Here is a 25,492-nt window from a genome sequence, read left to right as displayed (position 1 = left end):
GTTTCAAGATCCTTGGTTAGCAGTTCCTACTATTCAAATGCAAAGTATTATTGTATGTACACTTCCATTGTGTGTATATATAGTACAAAACAATTCTTAAAATTAATGTCCAAGACACTTTTCCAAAGCACTTTGCACTTTTCTCAGCACTTTGCAAATTACAATCAGCTGACTCCTAAACCACAGCATCATTTATGTAATGTATGTGATTTTTCTCTTTCCTAGTATTTAATTAAACAAAAGACAGGACTATGCAGCACTTTAAAGACTAACAAGATGGTTTATTAGGTGATGAGCTTTTATGGGCCAGACCCACTTCCTCAGATCAAATTGTGGAAGAAAATTGGCATGGCCATATATACCAAAGGGATACAATCAAAAAAATGTGAACATATATATAAAATTGACAAATTTTAGAATCTGATTTTTCAATTTTATATGTGTGCACATTTTTTTGATCACCTAATAAACCATCTTGTTAGTCTTTAAAGTGCTGCATAGTCCTGTCTTTTGTTTCAGCAAGACCAGACTAACATGGCTACATCTCTAATAGTATTTATTAAGAGCCTTCTAAAGAATCAGAAATTAAATAATTCAGTGTGTGATTACAGTGTTCTATTACAAAGACTTTGAATCAATAAGAAACTTTTTTTTCGCAAAGTTTACATAATTATATTTTTTTCTTTCAGGTATTTCATTTTTTACCTATAGTTCCTTAAAGAGCATTGGACTTGCCCATGCACCTAACCTGCTAGGAAGACCTTCATTAGATAATCCTGAAGTCTTAGTTTTGAAAACACACGTTAGCTTGCTGTGTGGTGGCTTAGCTGGAACCATAGCACAGACAATATCGTAAGTTTTGGTAGGATTTGGATTTGTTTGGGGTTTTTATCTGCATTTATTGGAGCAATTACATGCTATCTTGTATTAAGAAATTTTCTTAAGTGTACTATTTCAGAGTTAAGCTGATAGGTGAGAAACTAGAATGGATTGACTTCATGGTGCTTCGCTTTCCAAATGTATTTTAATTTTGAAGATCTTTAAAGTATATCTATCAGGGCAGATCCTGCTATCTTTACTCTGACAAATTTCCCATTAAAGTAAATTAGAATGTTACCTTGACTAGGGGTTGTTTACAACAGCTAATTTTAAAACAAAATGTAACTTGCAAAATCATAGCTACAAATGTATATTTAAGTGACTGTATTTAGTACAAGTTTCATAGGGGTAGCTTTGTTGCTTTTGTATTTAGTATAGCTTATTTTTGTTTTCCCTTTCTTCTCATGGCGTTTGTCAGATTTTTTCAATAGCCCAGAAAGAGAATTGATTGGATTTGTTTATTTTGCAATGTTTTTTTTCTAAACTAGTTGATTACAAATGTCTCACATGTATTTCTGTTGATTCTTTAAAGGTTTTACATAAATAGTTTTATGCTCTGATTTTTCTGATTGTCACGTATCTTCTTTACTTGTGCCTAAATATATTAAGATGTATCTTGGTCACAGTTTTAAATTATGATGGGAGAAATCTCCCTTTCTGGAGAACTTTGAGCTGTGTTGGGCATGGAGCTTGACTCTTGGTAAAGGGAACTTTGAGGTTTCACATGAAATTTTATATATATATGTTCCTATAGATTATGTTCATATTTTCATCATGCAAGAAATTAGTTTAAATGCTTTTTTTCTTAAATCCTTTCATCATCAGTTATCCACTTGATGTAACTCGTAGACGAATGCAGTTAGGAACGGTTCTTCCAGATGCTGACAAGTGCCTGTAAGTATTATATTATACCATCCTTTTCAGTTGTAGTAACTGAATTCTTAAATGTATAAGTAAACCTATTAGTTTAAAAATAATATATGATTTACTGTGCTGTGTGCAGATGGAAATATGATTCTATGCTCTTCTCTGAGAGAGAAATTGTTTTGGGTTTTTATTTTTATTGTGATCTCTTAAAAATCACAGATATGAATTCTTGTCATATGAGATCTTCATCACTGAAGCTCTTCCTGTCAGACCTCTGTTTACTACAGCTTCCTTTGGCATAAATAGGTTCCAAGGTCCCATTTCTGGTTCTGTTGAATCATAGAATTGTAGGACTAGAAAAGCTTTGAGAGGTTTTTTAGGGTGCGTCTACACAGCACTCTTTGCTCGAAATAAGCTATGCAATTTGCTCTATGCAAATTGTGTAGCTTATTTCAAATTCATTTAGAAATAGCTTATTTTGTAATGTGGCACTGTCTACACCCGTGGTCACCAACAGGTCGATCGCGATCGACTGGTCAATCGCGAGGCCTCAACTAATGGATCGTGAGGCGTCCTGTCCGCCTCGCCTCCATTTCCCTCCCACCCCCAAGAAGCCCCACTACCTACCTCAAGTGAAAATGGAGGTAGTGTTGGCTTCCCAGGGATGGACAGAAGTCCTGCAGCTTAGTGCCACTTCCGGCGATTCCGGAAGTAGCGCTAGCTGCTCTGCTGGATGTACTGCAGGAGGGAGCATCGGCTCCCTGCACCACACAGGAGGGGTGAGTCAGCCCTGGGGCAGGCGTGCGCGGGGCTTCCCTGCACCGGGGGGGGGGGGGCAGCCCCAGGGAAGGCACGCGCTGGTTTCCCTCTGGGGGGGCAGGAATCCTGGGAGGAGGCAGATACAGGGGACACTCTGCCTCCACTGGCACCCCACTCCCCAGCCACAGAACTCTGTCCCCACTCCCCTGTTCCCAGCCACAGAATTCTGTCCCCACGCTCCTGTCCCCAGCTACAGAACTCTGTCCCCACTCCCCGAACACTGTCCCCACTCCCCTGTCCCCAGCCACAGAACTCTGTCCCCACTCCCCGAACTCTGTCTCCATTCCCCTGTTCCCAGCTACAGAACTCTGTCCCCACTCTCCTGTCCCCAGCCACAGAATTCTGTTCTCACTCCCCTGTTCCCAGCTACAGAACTCGGTCCCTATTCCTGTCCCCACTGGCACCCTGTCCCCAGCTGCAGAAACCTGTCCCCACTGGCACTCTGTCCCCTGCTGCAGAGCCCTGTCTTCTGCCTTCCCAGCACCCTGTTCCCTCTTCCCTGCCCCCCACCACAGAACTCTGTCCCCACAAAATGTATAATTATAAATGCTTCATTTTAGATTTAAATAGCATGAATAAAAAACAGACCATTTATTTCATAACTATAAACACGTGATTTTAATTTTATACATCACATAATTTAAAAATAAACTGTTTATCAGAGTGTGTAAGTAAGGGCTGGGGATAGCAAGTGGACAGGAGGAGAATAGAGAGGGCGGGGCTTCAAGGAAGGGGCGGGGCGGTATATCTTCGCCTGTTTGGAGATTTAAAAAGTGATATTGGGTGTAAAAAGGTTGGAGACCACTGGTCTACACTAATTCACTCTTCCAAAATGACCCCTAACCCTCGTGGAATGAGGGTTATTGGGATTTTGGAATAAGCCACCCATTATTTCTAAATCTATTTTGAAATAACAGGCTGCTTCAATAGACGTGAAATAGCTCCTCAGTGTACACATACCCTTCTAGTCCAGTCTCCTTGACTTAAATAGGAGTGCAGGGGACTGTTGTCACCAACTTCCATTGTCTTAAATGGTTCAGGATCTGGCTCCAGTGTGATTTTTGTTTTCTTGTTAATCTTAACTTTCTTGTGATCAAAGTACTGATTCACAATACAGTTACAGTTAGACACTGAGGGTGTATCTACAATTTAAGCCCAGGACTGAGCTCAAGTCAAGTCTGTGTTAAACTGTGACCTAGACCCTGTTGCTTTCATATGTGCATGCACTCTAACTTGAGTCAAGTTCCAGTTTTCCAGATGCATCCCAGAGGAGCAGCACTGCATCCAGCCAGCACAATAGCTCGAAGTACTATTACTGCCTGGTTGAGCATTCTTCTTGTTCCATTCTTGCCACCAGAATGTTGGGAGTCCTCTCTTCTTTGGCTTCTATGCAGAGCTTGCTTGGCACTGGTAGAAAAGTTAACAGGCAGGCAGCAGCCCTGGGCCACCAGAATGCTGGGGATCCTCCTTTTCCTGACCAGGGAGGTCCAACCTTTATAAATGACTAGAAAATTAATGCACTTCAACTCCCATTTGCCCCATGCAAATTAATGCTAGTTTGTTTTTTAAAAAGTGTGAAGTAAATAGAAAGGTTTGAACAATGGTCTGTTACGGAGTTTTCACACCTACTTATGGTTATCAAAGTGCACTATAAGAGAGCCTGTGATATTTGATCTATACTATGTGTATACAGCAATGTAAGCCTGGAACTCAAGTAAGTTGACCTGTATCAGAGAATCTTGGGATTGAGCATCTACATTGAATTTTAACTCCACGTTAAGAATTTTCTGCCCTATACTCAGCCTAGGGTTCTGGCATCCACACTACAGTACAGAGACCCATGTTAAAGTAACATATCCCCTGGGATCCTTAGTTACCTGACACTGCTGTCCCCGGCTCTTGGCTGCAGCACCTCTGTGGGCTCTGTGAATGATAGCAGATAAGTCTTTGGGGAGTTCACCTAGCTTGGGAGGGCACCAATCATTAGCTATCTCATAATCAAAAAGTTACCATTACATGTCTTATAATTAAGATAATTTTCAAGATTAAATAAATCTTTGTATTGAATAAAGGGCTTGGGTTTTTTATCTTTTCAGTACAATGTTGCAGACACTGAAGTATGTATATAGGCACTATGGAATACGAAGAGGATTATACCGGGGATTATCTCTGAATTATGTTCGTTGTATACCTTCGCAGGCTGTGGCTTTTACCACATATGAATTTATGAAACAGTTGTTGCACCTCAACTAAATATGTTCTTCACTGAAAAACTACAGTATTTCAGTATTTGTCTTCATGTTATGTTTGTGAGTAATTTACTTGAAATGGAAAATTTAATCTGTCACTGTGAACTACTGGAATTTTAGTGCTTAATTTTATTTACCAAAAAAAAAAAAAAAAAAAAAAGCATGGGATAATACAGCCTTTTGGAATCAGTTCAGGAAATTGCCTGATGTGGACATTAGTTATCTATAACCAGCTCTTTGCACTTGTACCTCTATGATCTCTTAGGTTAATACAAATAAATTATATAACTTACAACTGTCACAGTTATGTGGAAGGGAATCAGATTTGTATACGGGTTTCAGACTATTTGCTGTTTAGCTCTATGATGTCATTCCAGGATTTTAATATTATTTATCAGTTGTATTACTTGTTAATCCAGGAGTTAAACATCTACTTTTCTTAATAAATAAAAAATAAGATGAAATTATCGAATAAAATGAACCTAATTCTGATGTGTTTATGATGATCTGTAAAAGTAGAACTTGGGTAGCACACAATATAAGGGTTGCTCAATTGTATATCAATTGTGTACAGTTAAAGAAATTTGTTCTCTATCTTCTGATTGATAGACCTTTCATTAAATAAGAAACTCAACTATTTCAATAAATACCAGTAATGAGAATGATTCATTTAAAAACAGAGTCTTGTAACTTGAAAGTTAGTAACTTCACTCATCTTTTTAAAATAATGCTATTACTAGGTATGCTATTAACTTAAAATAGGATTTTATAAATGACAATTCCTACATTACAATGTTAGAGGTCTCTGGGCCCAATCCTGCAAGATACTGAATACCATTTTGTAAGATGTTGAATCCCCTCAAGTCGCTTTTCTGGAAATGGAGGGTGCTCTACACCTTGTCATATTAGCCCCAATATAAATTTGTTTTTGTGTTGTGAGGAAAGGGAAAGCATGGTCAAAGACTGTATTCTGTAGCATTTATCTGTATGGACCATGTGTTCACTTTTTGTGGAAGGAGACGACAAAGGCTGCACTGGAGTGTTTACACAAGTGGGGATGATTACAGTATGAATTAATGGATGTGTGCGCTATGATGTCTTTGCTGTGTATTGTTGTACTGAGTTTTTTCTACTACAGTTGCTGCTCTTGTGGTAGGAAATTATTTAACAGATCTGCTCAGACGTGATTTACACTGGTACAATTTCAATTTAATGAACACTTTCTTAGCTGAAGAAACTAAAATTAGAATAACTGTAGAATAAAACCAGAATAACTATTCTTTCAATTGTTTAATGCACATTTATTTATTGACTGTAAATATTTGAGTGATGTCCTGGTAATGGAAATATTAACCAACCAGTGATTTCATGATCAATATCACTTTTATTTTTAACACAACCTAGAATTTGAGTTTATAGAGCCAGAATAAAATTTGTGGTTGGATTTTTTTTTCATTTTATTAAAATATATCTATTTCTTTGATATATGTTTTGGCAGATGAGATTTTTGAATTTATTTTATTAGAAGCTTGAATAACAATGGTATCTCTTTATATGAGTTGTAAATATTGCAGACAACAGAAATGCATGTTTCTGGAATTATACTATATTTCTTCTTGCAGTTAATCTTAAATCAAATTGTCATCCTTGATTAAAGCTAACTACAATTAACATTTTGGTCTGTCCATTAGTTTTATTTAAAGGCGAATTAATTGTGTTGGAAGGAACTCTTAAAAATTACAAATCACTAAGTATATGTGTAGACTTAAATTGCAGTTGTCTGAAGGGCAACTCTGTAAAAACAGTATGGTGAAATTCAGTTTTGTTTTTTTTAAACCCCCATTCTTGCAAGGTTTGGCAGTGGGCCTGTAGTATTCAAGCATAATTCTTTTCTATGTCAGATCAATACAGTAATAAAGGTTTTGCATGCTAAATTCTGTCTCTGGTAACACACGTGGAAAACGTATGAGTTTGCACATTTCCTTTAAAAATTACAAAATAAAAATGCACCCAGAAATCTGGGAAAACTAAATATTTCCTCATAATTCCCTTACTAGACATAAAAAGAACAAAATTTATTAAGAGGGAATATAGCACAGTCACCTCAATTAAAATTTATGTAGATAAATTATCCCACACTGGTTTTTTTTCACCTTCCAGCGTGGAATTCCTTTGCTCAGACCAAATATAGTCGTTCTTGTGGCTGAAGTCCTTACGGGCCGGGTGGGGGTCCAGGTGCTTTTGTTTGTTGGGCAGATTTTCCCGGAGCTTCCCTAAACAGTGGGACATCTAGAGAGCGACCCCACTATTGGCGCGTAGGTGGAGATACTGAGCTCCTGACTCTTTGCTAAGTTTTATGGCTTCAGTTCCCCCGCTGCGCCTGCCGGCTTCCTATTGGCTGAGCGCCGCTCGCGCCCGCCATTCGCTCACCAGCCTCCAGCAGAGCGGCGCTGCCCTGAGCAGATACTTCTGAGCGCGGCGCCACTGCGCCTGCGCAACTCTCAGGCCGGCGGGATTTCAATTCATGGTGGGAGAGTCACCCGCGCGCACTGGGCTTGCGCGCCCGTGTGGTCTCTCGGTGTCTCCCGCCGTCGCTATGGAGTCGGGCCGGGAAGAGCCGCGACGGCGGCTGCCAGAGAACAGCGTCTGGGGGGCCCCGGTGGAGAGGTACCGCAGGGGGAGGGCGCAGGCGCGGCGCGGGTCGTTTGAACTGGGAACGCGGCTCAGGCGCGCTGCCCTCGCTGCGGCGACCGAGTCCTCCTCCGCCCGCGCCGTGCCCGAGGGCCAGGGGGCGCCGGGGAACTGGCATTGCGCCCCGGGGAAAGGGCTTCAGAGCAGCTGAGCCTTACCGCATCGGCCGGGGGGCGGCCCCGACACGCAGATACCTGGGGGGGGGGGTGCTTCCTGCAGAGCCAAGCTACGGGCCGTGTCTCTACTGGCAGTTAGGGTGTCTGCGGGTCACGTTGCGGAGCTCCCCGGTTTGTGTTGGGGGCGGGACGATGGCGTCTCTTCCCAACACCATCAAGCCAGCTTTGGCACAGATTGAATTTGGAGTTTCTGGAACAATGTCTTGTCGATATAGGCTCCGGATCTCCTTTATTAACTGTTTTCAGTCACGTTTCACAGAAAAACCTTGCCATGGGGTGAGATGCGGCAAGGGATTGAAAACTTGTTTTAACGTTAGGAAGCTGGCTTCAAATTGAATTGTAGAGTGGCTTATGGTCTCTGCAAACAACGCCATCTATTCGTTTGCATTAATATAACTGTTAATTAAGTTTTCAGAAGAGAACAGTGGACTTCTATGAGACAACACTCAGTAAAGGTTTGAACAATAGATACCGTGTATTAAGAATCAAGGTAATACAGAAAAATGAAGATGGTCCCGAGAAACATCTGATAATTACATCTTCTCCGTTGCTTGAAGATACAGAACTGTGTATTCTAAGGAATGACTGGTAATTGAGATCAATATTTTCTGTGATGGGGATATGGTGTTCTATTATGAAAAGTTTTCTGCATGTTGTCTTCTGGGTTTGGGGTTTTTTTTGCTCTGAAAGATTAAAACAAATTTCAGACTATATTATCTTAATACAGTTAATATAATATGTTTGTGCCTTGTTTTATTCTTGATTATATTGTCTTTTAGCTTTTATACCACTTAATCTAACAAATGTGCAAAATGGTGAAACTGTAAATGTGCAGTTTTGTTTGTGCTTGCTGCAGCAGATAATGCTCTTTCTTTCATGGTCATGATAATTGAACTGGTGGAAATATACAGAGATACCCTTGCAGAATTGGTTATTATACAGGCTGGTTAAAATAACTGTTAACTTTCGTAGAATCTCCAATGATGAAGATTCCACAACATCTCTAAGTAATTTATTCCAGCAGTTAACCACTGGGACAGTTAGCACACGTCTACACAGCAGGTCTAAAGCCAAAATAACCTATGCAACTTGAGCTATGTCAGTTGTGTAGCTCAAATCGAAATAGCTTATTTTGGCTTTTGGCACTGTCTATACAGCAGGAAGTCCAAGTTAGAGCATTCTTCCTCCAACTTCCCTTGCTTCCTGTAAAATGAGGGTTATGGGAGTTGGAGTAAGAAGTCCTCCGTCTCAACATTATTTTGGCATTATATTGAAATAACTGCTTGCTGTTTAGAGCCGGGCAGTGTTATTTTGGAATAACATCAGTTATTCTGAAATAATGTTGTTGTGTGTAGACATAGCCTCAGAAAGTTTTTTCAAATGTCCAACCAGTAACCTTGCTACAATTTAGAAACATAACCTCTGAGGCTAGGACAAGAAGCAAAGGAGAATTAATTTTTCTTCCTCCTTCTTGTAATAACCTTTTAGGTACTTGAAAACTGTTATGTCCCCCCTCGATCTTCTCTTTTCCAGACTAAGCAAAGCCAGTTCTTTCAATCTTCCCTTGTAGGTCATATTTTCTAGACCTTTAATCATTTTTGTTGCTTTTCTCTGGATCTTCTCCAGTTTCTCCACATCTTTCTTGAAGGCTGTATCTAGACTACATGCCTCTCGTCAGAGGCATGTAGATTAGACACATAGGCAAAGTCAAATGAAGCCACGATTTAAATGATTGCGGCTTCATTTAAATTTACATGGCTGCCGCGCTGAGCCGACAAACAGCTGATCAGCTATTTGTCCGCTCAGCGCGCTAGTCTGGACGCTCCCCTGCCGACATCAAAGCCCTTTGTCGGCAGCCCCGTTATTCCTCGTGGGACGAGGTTTACCGGGGCTGCCGACAAAGGGCTTTGATGTCGGCAGGGGAGCGTCCAGACTAGCGCGCTGAGCGGACAAACAGCTGATCAGCTGTTTGTCGGCTCAGCGCGGCAGCCATGTAAATTTAAATGAAGCCGCGATCATTTAAATCGCGGCTTCATTTGACTTTGCCAAAACAACAAATCTACATGGCTCTGTCGACAGAGCCATGTAGTTTAGACGTACCCGAAACGTGGTACCCAGAACTGGACACAGTACTCCAGTTGAGGCCTAATCAGAACAGTGTAGAGCGGAAGAATTACTTTTTGTGTCTTGCTTACAACACTCCTGTTAATACAGCCTAACATCCCAGAAAGATGTTTGGAGTTGTGGGTTTTTTTATTTTACAACAGTGTCATGCTGTTGACTCATATTTAGCTTGTGGTACACCATGACTCCTAGATTCTTTACTATAATATAATATATGAAGATATACCATCTCATAGAACTGGAAGGGACCTTGAGAGGTCATCAAATCCAGTCTTCTGCCCTCACAGCAGGACCAAGTACCATCCCTGACAGATTTGCCCCAGATCCCTAAATGGCCCCCTTAAAGAGTGAACTCAACCCTGTGTTTAGCAGGCCAATGCTAAAACCACTGAGCTATCCCTCCCTCCAGTGGTCCTTCCTAGACAGTTGCATCCCATTTTGTATATCTGAAACTAGTTGTTCCTTCCTAAGTGGAGTACTTTGCATTTGCCCTTACTGAATTGCATCCTATTGGCTTTTGACCATTTCTACAATTTGTCCATATTATTTTGAATATAATGCTTATCTGATAGTCGACTGGTCTTTAACATCCCTAATTCAGAAGCCATCATAGTGGTATCCAGGCAGGTATCCTGCTATAATACTGATGATAACTGTTCAGCTATGTGTGTGTGCACCTCCCCTGTGTATTGTGTTGGCTTTGTGCAAGTTGTCAACATGACAGACTCGACGAGAGCCCCCAAAAACCACATAATCAGGAATGGATCAAAGGTGCTTAGCAAGATTTATAGTCAAAGAAAGTACACTAATATTTTTCAGTAGTCTCTACTGAATCACTGTGCCGGGGTGAGGAACCTTTTTTAGTTAGGGCCACTAACCCAAAAAAGTGCACATATAGAAAAATCCCACGAAACTGCTTGATGTTGTGTGATGACCTTTTCTTATTTATTTTTTATTTAGAATTTTAGTATGATGGCTGTGTGTGCTTTTCCTTACCCAGCTGTGGCCACTCCTTCCTCCCTAAAGGCACCCCATGCAGGGAAGAGGCTGGGGGCGCTTTCCTTCCCTCCTGTTCTCCATGCCTCCTTAACAGTTAAGGAGGCACTGCTGGCAGTGTGTTGCCACCCTATATATGGGAGAAGTTGGGGGCGAGGGAAGAAGCTGGCCCCATTGTGGCCTCCCCTTCCTCCCAAAAGGTGCCTCATGCAGGAAAGAGACTTGGGGACTTCCTTTCCCTCCTACTCCAAGGATGGATTTCTATTTCCCCCTTTGTTCCCACTCCCTGCATGCCTCCTTGCCATCAGGAGAAATTGTTGCTGGCAGTGTCTGCAGCCACCTGAGGCTGGAAAACAGCTTCAGCCTCTTCCCAGCTGCCTGGTGCAGGGGAAAGGTGGCAAGCACAGAAAAGCTGGGTATCCTGTTTATGCAGAAGCTCCAGCACATGGTGGGCAAGGCCTACTGGGCACACCTCTCCTGCATGCAGGAGAGGAACTGGAATTAGAAGGGGAGACTGGATGAAGTTTTTAAAGCAGCCCCCGGGACCCGCTGAGGGCTGGATTAAATTGTTTAGCAGGTCAGATGTGGCCCATGGGCTGGAGGTTCTATGTAACTTTTTTGGAAATATGCTCTCTAACAGACATAGATACTGTTTCTGTATTAGTGAAATCATCATTGTTTTGTTAGTGTAAACTGCTTTTTATTTCACTTCATTGTTTTCTCTGTGCTGATTTTCTGAAAAAACGGGTAAATAGTTTACTCTGACTTTATTTCTAAAGTTCATATTCCAATATATTCTTCTGTCTTGCAAATGGTTATTGCAGTTTGATCTCTTTATAGGTACTCTGTTCAAGTAGTTCCAGGAGACATTATTCATTTAGAAGGAGATTGTCATTCTGGTACCTGGATAATAAATAGAGACTCTGGATATCTAATTCTGTACCCAGACTTGCTGCTTTCTGGCACTACAGTATCAAATAGTATTCGATGTATGAGAAAAGCAGTGCTGAGTGAGAAGTTCAGAGTAAGTACAAAAACCATGGAACATAACATATTTTACAACTAGTGACAGATCACATAAAAGTCTATACCAGTGGTTCTCAAAGTGCAGTCCGCCTCCCAGGTGGTCTGCTGCGGGAGCTCAGCCCCTTCCACCTCCTCCACCATGCAGCAGGAAGACGGCACTGCTGCTGGAGCCTCGCGGCTGGGGCACAGCCATGAGGCAAAAGCACCTGCTCCTGCTGGGAGGTGAAGAAAACAAACCTATTCCCCGCCCCCGCCAGGGCCACAGAGCTACACATGGAGTGCCACCTTGCCACCCTCCATGGAAAAGTACCACCTTTTGCTGGGCGTGCACCTCCCCTAGGCCCCACTGAGCTTGCGGTCACCATAGTAAGAGATGCGTATCACTCAGTTGTTTCTGCAGGATGGGCTTCAGGTTGGGCTGTGTGTGGCCTGGCCAAGTGGGTTGGGCTCCTGAGGTGCATGAGTGGCTGGCATCCTCCTCCTTCCCTGGCAGCAGGTTAGGTTGTGCTGCGCCTGGTGGCAGTGGGAGGAGGTGATGCTGGGGCTGAGGACCCCACACATGCAGGAGGGAGCTTGGGTATCCTTTGGGTCTTTGCACGAACAGAGACTTGGTCTGGGAAGAGAGGCTGAGCTGCCTTAGTGCCTTTCCCTCTCCCTTCCCCCCGCAAGTGTGCCATGGACTGGACCCACATGGGACCCCACCCCCAGCCTCCCGAAGTCACCTATCTGCTCACCCCTGCCTCATGCTGCACCCAGCCTCCCTGTCCCCCCATTTCACTGAATCTTCTTTCCCACTGAGTCACCCTGATGGCAGCCCTATTCCCATGGGCACCTGTCCCCCATCTCCCTGAACCCCCTATAAATGCAGCTTTAGGCTGCTGCAGGCCATGATTGGGTCCAGGTGCAGGAACTGAATGCAAGGATAATCTTCCTTTGCTCTCCCTGTTGCCTCCCAGGAAACATAAGTTAGGAAGCAGCCTGATTTGAATATAGAGTGGTGGGAGGAATTTTTGATTCCATTTCATTTGCCTGAGGGGAGTCTGGTCCCTACTGTTCGCAGGAGCATTCAAGGTTTGATGGTGCTGAAAGGAGCCCACAGCAACTTGTGTGTGAGAGTGGTGTAATGGCTTGGAGTGATTCTTTTCCTGCTGCTTGGACAGGGGTGACTTGTTCATACGTTCTGGGATGCATTGGCGCCGCCGCCTTGGAGTTTTGTGGGGAGAAGGTTGGCTGTTAGACCTAGAGGGAAGGGAAGGCCTGCAGGAAGTATTGAGCCAGCAGGGATGGGAAAGGAGTAGATTCCAGGGACAGGAACTCTGTCAATGGCTGATGCTCTTGGCAGAGGCTGGGTGCGGGGACTCTGGTGTTTAAATAAAACTCTCAAAAGCTAATAGGAAATCAGATCACTATTATGTATGTCTGAGAGCTCCATTTGTGTGGGTTCCTGCCATGTCACTTAAAACACCTTAGTCTTCAATACAATATATTGTAAAAAGGCTTAAGTGCAAGCTTGCTCATGGACAAAAATGTAGTGCTTAGTGGAGTTTGTAACCCAATCAAAAAAGAAAATCTAGAGAAGATTTTGCTTAGGTTTGCTTTCTGAAAAAGGGTGTATTAACAAGGATTTATGCCCCATGTTATGTATGTTACAGTCAGTGTTCCTGGTAAGCTGTGTGCTTGTGTGGCCATTCAGGAAAGATTCAGGTCCCCCTCCCAACTGATTAGTAGAGCACTCACAGCTAAGATTTTTTGTTTCTACTGGTGGTGCAAATTTGCACCTAGCTCGGTTTACATAAAATATTCTGCACATGGATGGAAAAAGTCCACACATGGAAAAGATTAGAGAGGACTTTGGTTACAGTAAATTGTATTGCTGGTTGTGATTTTTTTTTTTCTTGTAGAGTTGTGAGTCCCGTTCACGGCAGATGCTGATTGGTACAATCCTTCATGAAACTTTCCAGCAAGGAGTAACAGACAACTTTGCGCAAGAGAAACTGCAAGAACTTGCCTTGAGAACTGTCCATGAACCAAAGTATCTAAAAGAAATGTAAGTGACATTGCAAATATCTGTGTCTAGAGTTGAAGGATGAAAGTAGGTAATAGTTCTGTCTTCCTTCTTAAATGTGCAATAATTCTGTAAAATTGCAGGATATTCAGAAGCAGGATGACTAATTGAAGGATGTTCAAACAAAATTTGCGTTTATAAAAAACATTACGTTTACAAAGATACTTCCTTACCTTAGGGTAAAATACAGTAGAATCTTGGTTATCCGACCTAAACGGGATCAAAGGATGGTCAGATAATCGAAATGTCGGATAATACGGAAAATACCGTGCGGGGTCCAAGGTATTTTCCCTGTCCGCTGCCACGCTGCAGACGCTTGGCTGCTTCATGGGGAGCCATACTGCCCCCGACCTCCCCTCTCTCTCCTAGCCAGCCGCCCTGCCCCCAACCTCCCCTATTTCTCCCGGCCAGCCGTGGGGCAGCACGACTGGCTGGGAGAGATAGGGGAGGACGGGGCGCCCTGTGACCTTCAGGGGGGCGGAGGTGGCTGGGCTCCGGCATCCTGCCGCATGGCCCTCCTCCCTCTTCTCTCACTGCCTTTATCTCTGCACTGCCCGGCACCTTCCCTTCCGCGCTCCACTCTGTTGGCTCCGCCGCCCTCACAATTGCCTTGGACGGCCACAGGCAGGTTCGATAACACAGAAGGTCGGATAATTGAGACTCTACTGTAGTTTATTTAATTTGAGTTCAGCAACTGAACAAGCCTCGGAAAACCATAGCCACTCAGGAGAAGTGAGTGAAATTATTCTTTTGGCAGAGAGTGCAAATAGTTTTTTTTTTTTTTTTTTGGCCTGAACTATTAGATTTTTATGAATGTTTTAGTGTGTAATTTTAAAAACAAAATTAAAATGTCACTAGCTTCAGGGGATAGCCGAGTTAGTCTGTACAGGATAAACTTAAAAAATCAACAAATAGTCTGGTAGCACTTTAAAGACTAACAGAACATGTAGATGGTATCATGAGCTTTCGTGGACACAGCCCACTTCTTCAGATGACCAGAGTGTTGGATGTCCAGAACTGAAATAAATAGGAGGGGAAAGGGGAAAGAAGGAAAAAAATGGGAGGGGGGAGGGAACAAGAAGAGGTAGTGGGTATAAAAATATCAAGGGGACAGCCGAACTGGAATGTAATAGGAAAAACAAATAGTTTATGGATATCTGATTTGTGTCCATTAATTCAGCTTGAGAACAAGATCCACGCAAGGCAGGGATTTCGGACGTACTAGAATATATCCTTCACATGCAGGATACAGGACTATTGATTAGTTCCATCAGCTTATACTTAGCAGCTATATCAGCGATTCGCCCACCCATACAAGGGTATTCTGTTTTTTCCACCCGTGCGTTAAGAGATTTTTGCAAAGGGATACAAAACCCGTATCCACCTCATAGAGACCCATTGCCATCATGGGACCTGAATCTCATGCTGGATTCACTCATGAGACTTCCTTTCGAGCAAATTGCGACCTGCCCGCTACTACACCTATCAATGAAAGTAGCTTTTCTGATTGTGATAACATCAGCCAGGAGAGTAGAAGAGACAGCGGCACTCATGGGTGATCCACCATACACCATATTCCACAAGGACAAGGTTATCCTTAGAACCTGCTCAAAATTTCTCCCCAAGATACCCACCTCATTCCATTGTAACAAACCGATGTACCTACCTGTGTTCTTCCCAAAACCACACGAGGACAGCAAACAGGCAGCACTGCATATGCTGGTTGTACGCAGGGCATTAGCCTTTTACCTGGAACATACAAAAGACTTCCGAAGAATACCCAGACTATTTGTGTCTTGTGTGGATAGGTCTAGAGGTCAGCCTGTCTCCAAATAGCGAATATCCAAATGGATTTCTACATGCATACGGTTGGCTTACTCCCAGAAAAACAGACAGCCACTGACAGTTATATGGGCGCACTCCACAAGAGAAGTATAGTGATCCTTGGAGACCCAGGCTACCCCTTGCTCACGTGGCTCATGAAGTCGTACATGGGCAGCCTGAACCTCAGGAGCAGTTCCAGCTACAGGCTGAGCAAATGCAGAATGCTGATAGAATGTGCTTTTGGACGTTTAAAGGGAAGGTTTCATAGCCTATTGACTAGGTTAGACCTCAGCAAAAGAAACATTAACATTGCTGTAGCAGCCTGCTGTGTGCTCCATAATATCTGTGAAAGTAAAAGGGGAAGTTATATATCAGGGTCGGGGACCGAGGTACAGTGCTTAGCCAGTAATTTTGAGCAGCCAGACACCTGGGCAATAAGGAGAGCACAGTAAGGGGTATTGTAAATCAGAGAGGCTTTGAAAAACAACTTTGTAAATGGCCAGGAAGTGATATGACCGTTCTACATGTTGCTATTAACAAAATGCCCCCTGCTTTAAGTGTGCTTGTCTATAAACTCCTCCCTCCCCAGCCACAAGCAATAGAAACTGTTGAGAAATCATGCATTTTTATTTAGGGAACACAGGGAAGCAGGAACAGAAAAGGAGTTCAGGGCAGGAGATTTGGAGGAGTGAGGGGAGAAAAGGGAAAGCTGTGTATTACAATCCCTATGTGCAGCTATCACAGCCTTTTGTTCTGGGACACATCCTTGGGGGCAGATATGAGGCTGTTCTTCACTCCTCTTTCACCCTGCACGTTCTAGGGAGGCAAGACTGTGGAACTTGGTGAGGAGGAAATGTGGGTCCGCAAGGGCTGGAGCGGGTACTGGCCTGTTGTTGTGATGCTGTCCTGGAAGTCTGCTATGCACACTTGCCATGACCGTCAACACACTCTCTTGGTTCTTCACTTTAAGTTCCTTGCATGGTTTCCTGTCTTCATGGTCTGTTCTCTTCTCTTGCAGCAGCATATTCCTCCACTCAATCGCTCCGTGTTCAAGGGGGTGGATTACATTTGTTCCTTGAACATGTCATCCCTAGTACATGTTCTCCTTTGGATTTGTGCTAGCTGGGCAACTGGAGGAGCCAGGGGAGTTTTCAGCATGCTCGCTGATGTAATGAAAAGTGAAGGGCAGACTTTACAGGAGATAATTGTTGAGTGTAAAACCTAATCTTGTGGCGTAAAGAAAGGTCTGTCCAAAGACAATAGACGTGTGTTATGTATAAGGCCACAGTTAGGCTTTTAAGTGCCTATTATGAAGCAGGTACACCACAGATATCTTAGGGGAACAGCTGGGCTCAGTTTGGTGGCAGGCATGATGTGGGATAACCAAGGATTTGAGCCTGTGGGGAGGGGAATCCAGGCAAGGCAGGGCAGAGGTTCATGTGGTGACCAAGTATTTGGTATCCCCTGTTTGCTGAGAGTGCAACTTTCCAATAGGGATGTGAAAGTGTAATGTTTTCCATGGTTACACGCTGCCCCTCCCACCCCCTCGATGCGTCTCTTTCTGTATCAGGCTTCTCTGAGCCACACAGAGTGATGATGAGTGTATGCTGACTGAATCTGGCCAGATATCTGGACCTTACGCTGCAATACTTTTTGCTGAAATGATGCCAGGCCACTTATTCCTGGCTTGGTGGGGAAAGGAGGACGGAATAAGGCAAGCTGCCCCAGAAACCTGATGAGAAGGATGAAAGAGCCGTGGGGCTCTTGCTACGTTTAAAAAGCAGAAGAATTGCAGGGACCACGACGTGAGCGGGGACTCAAGCAGTGGCTTTTGATACATTTCAAAGGGTGAAGCGCCATAGTGGGAACACAGGGTGAACCTGGACTGCTTCAGTCCTAGCTCGCCCCATGCTCTCTACCGTGCTTCTACTTTTGAATTGTAGCAAGAGCCCAAAAGCCAGAAGCGCAGCAGTCAGATCCTGATGCTTACGCTGTTTCCCCTCTGCCCCCTGTGCATGCTTGACTTCACACAATGAGAAATCCCTCGATGCAGAAAGTTAGATACTTGTGGCAGGATGAGACTCCAATAAACTTGGAGCATTATTCAGTTTTGAGTCTTTTCATCTTCATCTTGTATTATTCCTTATTTTCTGTGTAGAGTTTAACATGTATGGGTTCACTTCTACAGGTACTTCTTGAATCTGCAACAAGAAGAAATTATTCAAGAGGTACAAGAATATTTTCCATCAATTTCTAAATGGGCAGAAGACTTCATGAACAAACATAGTAAAGCTGACCAAAACAAAATGCAGTTAAAACTGTAAGAAACTATTATTTGCTAATAAACTTGTTTTATTTTGTTATCTAGCAAAGATGTCACTAATCAAATTATTTAATTGTCTAGTTTGCTTTATTGATTTTATTTTTAAGTCACAAAACTTTGTTTTTGTCTATTTTGATGTGCAGGTGACACATGGTTTTACTGCCTAGAAAGTTGACTTTATTAAACAAAAAATCATATGATCCATGGTAAACTACTTGTTAAGCTGCAATATGCAATTTCAAATGCAATCAGTGCATGATTGGAAAACAATATTACAGGTATCCATAGCACCTTCTGTTTTTAAAAAGATTCTAGTAAGAGTTAGGGATGTAATAGTATAGTTGATTAACCGATAAGCAAAAGCTTATTGGTTAATGGTATAGACTACATGCATTCCCCTCTCCCAGCCCTTGCCAGTAAATTTTTTAGCAGGCTAGCCAGCAGCCCAGCTCAGTCCCCGCTTGTTCTGGGTCCTGGACCTACCTACCCCCGCTTCGGCTCTGCATTTAAAGTGTATTAGGAGCCAGGCAGGCAGTGTGGCTCAGTTCCAGCTTATGCGGGGTCTGGGAGCTCAGACCCCTGCCCCCCTTCCCTCTGGACAGGGGCTGCCCGGGGACTATAGAATAGTCGACTAACCAATAAGAATTCATGAGGTTAATCGACTATTCAATTAACCAATATTTAACATCCCTAGCAAGAGAACTCACAGTTACCCAATTCAGAAAGTAAACATTTTAGCTTTGGAAAAACTAGCTTATTTGATCCGTTGACTAAGGTATAAAAATAAATATACAAGTTAAAATTCAAAATCTGGCTTTCATCGTACTAGGTCACTTAACAGTTTTCTTCCTACAAAAATTTCCCTGCCATTTGGCTGCTTGATTCAATGGAGGTAATGGTCATTTGCCTGGTCCTCTGTTTTATTCATAGTTAAATTCATACTGCAGAGGAAAAAAAATCCTTTTAAAATCGTCCTAATATCAGCAAACTATTTTAAAAAAGTAACAAGTCTCAGAAGGGTAGCCATTTTGGTCTGATTCTGCAAAAACCATGAGGAGTCCTGTGGCGTGTTAAAGATGAGCAGGACTCTTGATTTTATTAAAGTGAATATTTTGAACATCAAATAAGGCAGTGGTCCCCAACGCGGTACCTGCTGGGCGCCTGCTGGGCCATTTCTGTGCGCCCGCCGAGTGATCGGAGCCAACCCCGCCCTCGGGCGTGTGGCGTATGGGCGGCGCCGGGCATGCAGCACATGGGCTGTTCTGGCCCCGGGTGCACGGCGTATGGGTGGCCCCGCCCCATGGCACGCGGCACAGGAGCGGTGCTGGGCCCAGGCGCATGGCGTATGGGCAGCCCTACCCGTGGGTGTGCGGCACAGGAGCGGCACGGGTCCTGGGAGTGCAGCTCATGGGTGGCACTGGCACTGGGCACTGCGTGCGCAGCCCCACTCCTGGGCATGTGTGCGACCCCGCTCCCGGGCCCGTGTGTGGCTCAGCCCCGGGGTGCCCGGCGTGTGATTGGCCCCACCCCCGGGCACCCGGTAGCCCCAAAAGGTTGGGGACCACTGAAATAAGGCATGTTCTTCAGATGGAATTCATGACCCTTTTGATTATGTATTTTTTGCGCACATCTGTAACAAACATGAATTAAATTTTTAAAAACACAACTTGTCAGATTAAAATGTACACTGATATGGTAATTTCTTAAAGTACCCTTTTGAATTGAGGCCTGATTTATGTACAGAAATTGGCATGAGTTGGCTTTAACACCCTAACTATCTTAAATTAATGACTAATGCTGTACATGTAAATATTTTTGCCATTGCTGTGTACATGCACTAATAGAAGTTCCTGTGAAGTTATTTAAATCTTTGGAACTCTCATAGGGTATGTCTAGACTACGTGGCTCTGTTGCCAGAGCCATGTTGATTAGTCTAGACTACGTGGCTCTGTTGCCAGAGCCATGTTGATTAGTTTACTAGACATACCCAAATGAAGCGGCGATTTAAATAATTACTGCTTCATTTCAATTAAAATGGCTGCCGTGCTGAGCTGATCAGTCCATGAGGCATAACGGGGCGGTCAACAAATGCCTTTGATGTCGACCGCAGAGTGTCCAGACTAGTGCACTGAGCTGACAAACTGATGATCGGCTCAGCACAGCAGCCATTTTAATTTAAATGAAGTGGCGATTATTTAAATTGCCGCTTCATTTGTGTATGTCTAGTAAAGACAGAGCCATGTAGTCTAGACATACCCATAGACAGGGCTCGCCGAACTGCAGTGAGCCCTGCTTGCCAGCTGCGCTGCCCAGCGATCTGCACATTCGCAGATCGCCCAAACCTGGCTCTTCTGGGTTACAATCTACTCGCTACGGGCAAGTAGATTGTATAATTTGTCCAGCCCTGCCCATAGGTACCTGTTTAGAGAGATGCAGCAACTTCTGAAATAGTCTTATTACTCTTCAAGTGTTGCCAAAGTTACCATTTTTCTAAATTTATTTTGCTTTCCTCCTAGACCAAGTGATGGAAACATAGAAGATTTATCCTGTAATATTGAAGTTACAGAGTTTCTGGATATCGAGGAGACTATTTGGTCTCCCAGGTTTGGATTAAAGGGCAAGATTGATGTCACAGTTGGTGTGAAAATACACCGGAAGTCTGGAACACAATATAAGATAATGCCATTGGAGCTTAAAACTGGCAAAGAATCTAATTCCATAGAACACAGAAGTCAGGTAGAAATGTTAAATGTTCAGCGTACACAGTTGTAATATACTTATTTGCACTTTATCTGATAAATGATGGCCAAACTAGTTTATATGTGATACAGTTGGTATTTTGGATGGCTTATGATAAAGTCAATAAGTATTTATGAATAATGAATTGAGAAATGTGGAAGTATTTACAAACTACCATCTTCAAGCAAAGGTCTAGATTTCCATAAGGGAAGGAGGAGACTCAATGAGGAGCCTTTGCTGAATCTATTAGCCCTGAAGGAGGAAGCCAGGATCATTGTGTGGAACCTTGTATCTTTCACCTCCTGAACTTTTGTGGGAGGCTTTGCAAAAGAGAGAGCTTGACATTTTGTTAGCTTTCAGGGGATTTCTGCAAGACTGGGTGGGTAACTGTATTCATTCCTCCATAGCTGAAACTTCAGAGAGGTCTCTTCAAGGTCTAGAGGAGAGGAGCTATAATGTGGCAGAGGTGACACTATGAGTATTTACTTCCTGCATTATCATCAACTAAATAAGCAATTCTCAAATTTTAACTTTTTTTTAAAGATTTTTTTTTTTGGAAGAAATCTTTTAAATTAAAAACATCACTTAGATACTAAGCATTTATTCTTTGCAATTTTCTTGGCAGTGATAAGTCAGCTTAACTATGTAACTTGAATGTATTCACATGACTTTTGCATATTACTTGAATATCAAAATACACTTTATACTTTTAAAATGTCTTCAGGTTATTCTCTACACATTGTTGAACCAAGAACGAAGAGTGGATCCTGAAGCTGGATTTCTTCTTTACCTAAAAACTGGCAATATGTATCCTGTGTGTGGCAATCGTATGGATAGGAGAGGTAGTTTTTCTCAGAAATAATGCTTAACTACAGACTGAAACTCTTTTAACTGGGACTCTCTGGTCTGGCAACATCCGTGGTCCAGCAGGATTAGAGACTCCTGGTGGAGAGCTAGTACCTGGGAGCCCTGCAGGGCAGCAGGAGCCTGACACACTGTAGTTGGGCTGCCCAGTAGGGCAGCGGGAGCACTGCATGCAGAGATAGCATGGCTGCAGGACTAGAAGCACAGAGGCAGCGATACTGCTGGGCGCTGCAGCTGGAGCACATAGGGCAGGGATACCGGGCACTGGAGCAGGAGCTCAGTGCATGCAGAGTTGATGGGGCTGCCTAGTAGGGTAGCAGGATTTGACAGGGCGGCAGGGGCCAGTGAGATGGGGGAGCCAGCCGGGGAGTCGGTGGTGAGGCCAGGGCTGGAGGGGGTTGGTGGCGGGGGGGGCCAGAAATGGCCTCCTCTGGTCTAACAAAATCCAGTATCTGGGACTGGTCACAAAGTTGCTGGACCAGGAAGGTCCAACCTGTATTATAACTTCTAAGATTTTTTTTTTTTAACATTTAGTACATTGTTCATTCTTGAAATAGTGTTGAGATGAGTTATTTGTTTTGACAAGAATGCTTAATCTTCCTGGAATAATTTTGTATTTAAAAATAATACACTATAGGTTGAAACCCTCTAGTTCAGCTCCCTCAGGACCTGACCGGTGCTGAACCAGAGTATTTGCCAGACGATGGGAGATCAGTATTGTCTAGCAGTGTTACCAATACTTCCGCTGCGTACTGGGCTTTTAGAAGAGTTGGGGTAAATTAGAGCTAAATAATAGCACAGAACACAGAGTTGGGACTGGTGGCTGTAAACAAACTTTATTGAAATTGGGACGGCAGGAAACTTGATCACACCTTGATAAGTGAGTATCTGGCTAAATCATGCTGGACCATGGTTGTTGCCAGACTAGAGAGTCAACCTGGATGCCGAAAATATCTTTATAATGAATACTGTGTTTGCTACATATGTGCCCATTGTTTGGAACCCCAGATTATTAACGGAATGAAAGTGAATATACAGTTTCTAACCCTGTAAGCTCATGGTTCTTTGTTGTTTTTTTCTCTACAGAATTAATAAAGCTAAGAAACCAACTGGCCTTCTATTTATTCCACAGTGTGTGCCAATCTGCCCTGGGAAATAAGCAAACACAACTTGCTTCTTTGCCTCCTGTAATTGATGACAGTTGGGCCTGTAAATATTGCCCACAAATGCACAACTGCTTTCTTTATAGCAGGTAAAAGAAACTTTCAGACTTTGGATTGCAAACACTTTTTACAACCCCCAACATATTAATACTAAACAACTTCGGATTTTCTGTGCTGATTTCACAGCATTGATTAACACTTACCCATGTTATGCAATAACTTTCTTCAAAGATAAGTATTGCTTCATTGAGACCTCCCCAACCATGAGAATTTACGAATCTGTTCCTGTGAGTAGTCTCACTGAAGTCATATACTCAAGCTTTTGTAGGATTAGAACCTATATTTGTTATTATCTTAAGGCTCGTCTACACAGGGAATTGACTGGCATAGAATAATTACTTGTGAATGGCATCTGCTTGGGGTGCTGTGCTGGCATAACTATGCTGGTGTAATTATTCTGCTAGAGATACAGTAGATGATTTTGTCACATAAGCAAAATCCTTAATAACTGGTTATTGGATCCTAATGTCTGAGGTTTTTCTACACTTTATTATTAAAAATTGTTGTGTCTAAACAATTACTAAAATACACAGTAGCTACCATCCTTAATTCTTGCAACAATTTTTAGCAGTTACATGGTTATTAAATAGTAATAGAGAGGTAGTTGTATTAGTCTGATCTTGCTAAAACAAAAGGAAAAACTATGTAGCACTTTTAACATGGTTATTATAGTACTCCTCAGGGGCAGGGCTGGCAGCCAGTGTGGTCCCAGCTCTATTCCTAGGGAGCCTCCGGCCACCACACACTGATACAGAGGTGGCAGCAGCCTCTGACTGGGAGAGGCCTCAGCTTCCTGCAAAGAGAGGCTGCATCAGCATCCTGCATCTTCCCCCCACTCCCCATTGTGCCTTGATAGAGGTAGCAGTACTGGGGGTTGTGTCTCTCTCTCTCTCTCTGGAGCCAGTTTGCATATAGAGCCAGATTAAAAGCTGGTTCTCTGGGCATATTGGCTCCCATCTGCCCCCCCCCCCCCCCCCGTAGTGCTGCATCAGTTAGGCAACAGCACAGGGGGCAGGTGACTGAGAGCCAATACGTGTTGGGAGATGGCTTGAAAGCTGGCTTCCCGCATGTACGAGGTCCCATCTACTCCCCTCACCCTCCCCGCTGCTGCCTCTCTTTTAAGCTGCCCCTTCCTCCCTGAGCACCAGCTCCCACTTGCCTCCCCACCATGCTGCCTCTAGGAGGCAGCAGCGGGGCAGCCAGCTCCCCACAGGCACCAGCTTCTGCCTCTCCCCCGCATTGCTTGCTGCTTCTGATACAGAGGCAGCAAGGGAGGGGAGATTGTGTCTAGTTAATTGTTTAAACTGTTATACACGAACATCCTACCAAGAATACAATTCAAGGCCGTCTTTAAAATATTAAATGCATTTTCAATAAGTTAACTGTATAATTATAATTTATTTTAACATTTTAGATCTTTTATTTCATTTATAAGAATAGGGTGCAAGACAGTAGGAGGCATAAAAGATCATACCTAAACATAGTCGCCAAAATTGTGTGCCTAAAATGTGGTCAGGCGATATATCGCCACATACCTACACACAATAGGTTTTCTAAATTAAAATCACTTGTACTCCTTTTAGATTTTCCTTTTTTAAATTCAGTCTTGTAATGTCATCCAGTAAAGACAATCTTAAAACTACTTTGACATTTTTAGTTGTTAAAAGTTATTTTCTTTTTGAAGTGTTGTTTTCACACATGACAGTATACCAAAAAGTCTACAAGAACTCCTCATGTTTATGGAAGCATAGATGTAGGTTAAATAAAAGAAAGGTATTTCATGTTCATAAAACAAATTGATGCTATATTAATAAATATAGTCTTCAGATTCATTACACATTTGTGGCTCATTTTATAAATAGAGCTAGCATTTTTTATGTGGAAAATAGAAAATATTATGCTTGAATTAGTGAAAATAAAAACAGGACTTTCGTGAACATTCAAAATTATTACCAGGGAACATCTAGTCACTAATACGAGAGTACTCACACCCACACACACAGATTTGGAATGGGATGCTCTTCCCCTAAATTTGCTTGGTTCAGATAGATGTTTTGTTTTACTGCATAAATTCCATTGATTTTTATTTAAGCATATGTAGTCTTAACAGAAAAATAAACAGAAAAGAAGTCATACCTGGATGCTTGTATCTATTTTTAGAGCTGTAGAGCAACAGATGGATAAAGACCTTATACCTCCTGCTATGGCACCCATTATTGAAAAGGAGACCCAGCATTTGAAACTGTCTCACTTACAGTATTTCAGCCTGTGGTATTTAATGTTAACCTTGGAGTCACACTGTAGAGCTGTCAAAAAGGGATATAAAAATATATGGTTGATGCCTGCTTCAGAAAGGTAAGATGGGAGTGAGGGCATTGTCTATGGGAAACTTTTACCTGTTTGGTTTCTCTCTCTCCTTTCTCCAGTGAGAGAGAGATCTTTTTTTCAATCCTTAGATAAGTACTCTGATATAGTCACCTGAGATAGCAGGAAGTACTTGTTCATCTGCGAACGTGCACTGCCAAAAGCATTGGGCTAGTAGATCTTGTGGTATGCTATCAGCAACCTGTTGTAAGGTGCTTCTGCAGGAGAGGAAGATGGTAAGTTGTGCCTTGCAGCTTTACTTT

The 25,492-nt window shown here is 42.9% G+C and overlaps 2 protein-coding genes across 4 annotated transcripts in view; both read left to right on the top strand.

Moving 5' to 3' along the window:
* SLC25A16 (solute carrier family 25 member 16) overlaps positions 1-5,291 on the top strand; it is a 33,745-nt gene extending 28,454 nt beyond the window's left edge. For both annotated transcript variants that reach the window (XM_075934930.2, XM_006125253.5), the window contains 3 exons: positions 690-852; positions 1,705-1,773; positions 4,662-5,291. In XM_075934930.2, the coding sequence (XP_075791045.1) occupies positions 690-852; positions 1,705-1,773; positions 4,662-4,818 (389 nt within the window). In that variant the 3' untranslated portion in view covers positions 4,819-5,291. The remainder of the gene's footprint in view (positions 1-689; positions 853-1,704; positions 1,774-4,661) is intronic.
* Positions 5,292-6,630: 1,339 nt separating this feature from the next.
* The window catches only part of DNA2 (DNA replication helicase/nuclease 2), a 56,134-nt gene continuing 37,272 nt past the window's right edge, over positions 6,631-25,492 (top strand). For both annotated transcript variants that reach the window (XR_012905595.2, XM_075934929.2), the window contains exons 1-9: positions 6,631-7,481; positions 8,090-8,269; positions 11,642-11,825; positions 13,729-13,874; positions 17,905-18,036; positions 20,556-20,775; positions 21,503-21,620; positions 22,729-22,894; positions 25,026-25,220. Coding sequence is in view for 1 of the 2 variants with exons in the window: in XM_075934929.2 (XP_075791044.2) it covers positions 7,339-7,481; positions 8,090-8,269; positions 11,642-11,825; positions 13,729-13,874; positions 17,905-18,036; positions 20,556-20,775; positions 21,503-21,620; positions 22,729-22,894; positions 25,026-25,220 (1,484 nt within the window). In the remaining variant the exon portion in view is untranslated. The remainder of the gene's footprint in view (positions 7,482-8,089; positions 8,270-11,641; positions 11,826-13,728; positions 13,875-17,904; positions 18,037-20,555; positions 20,776-21,502; positions 21,621-22,728; positions 22,895-25,025; positions 25,221-25,492) is intronic.

This window comes from Pelodiscus sinensis, chromosome 8 (assembly GCF_052426305.1).
Source record: "Pelodiscus sinensis isolate ZL-2025 chromosome 8, ASM5242630v1, whole genome shotgun sequence".
In the NCBI taxonomy this organism is placed as follows: domain Eukaryota; kingdom Metazoa; phylum Chordata; order Testudines; family Trionychidae; genus Pelodiscus; species Pelodiscus sinensis.
The sequence above is the reverse complement of the archived record's forward strand: the minus strand, read 5'-3'. Positions and strand labels throughout refer to the sequence as shown.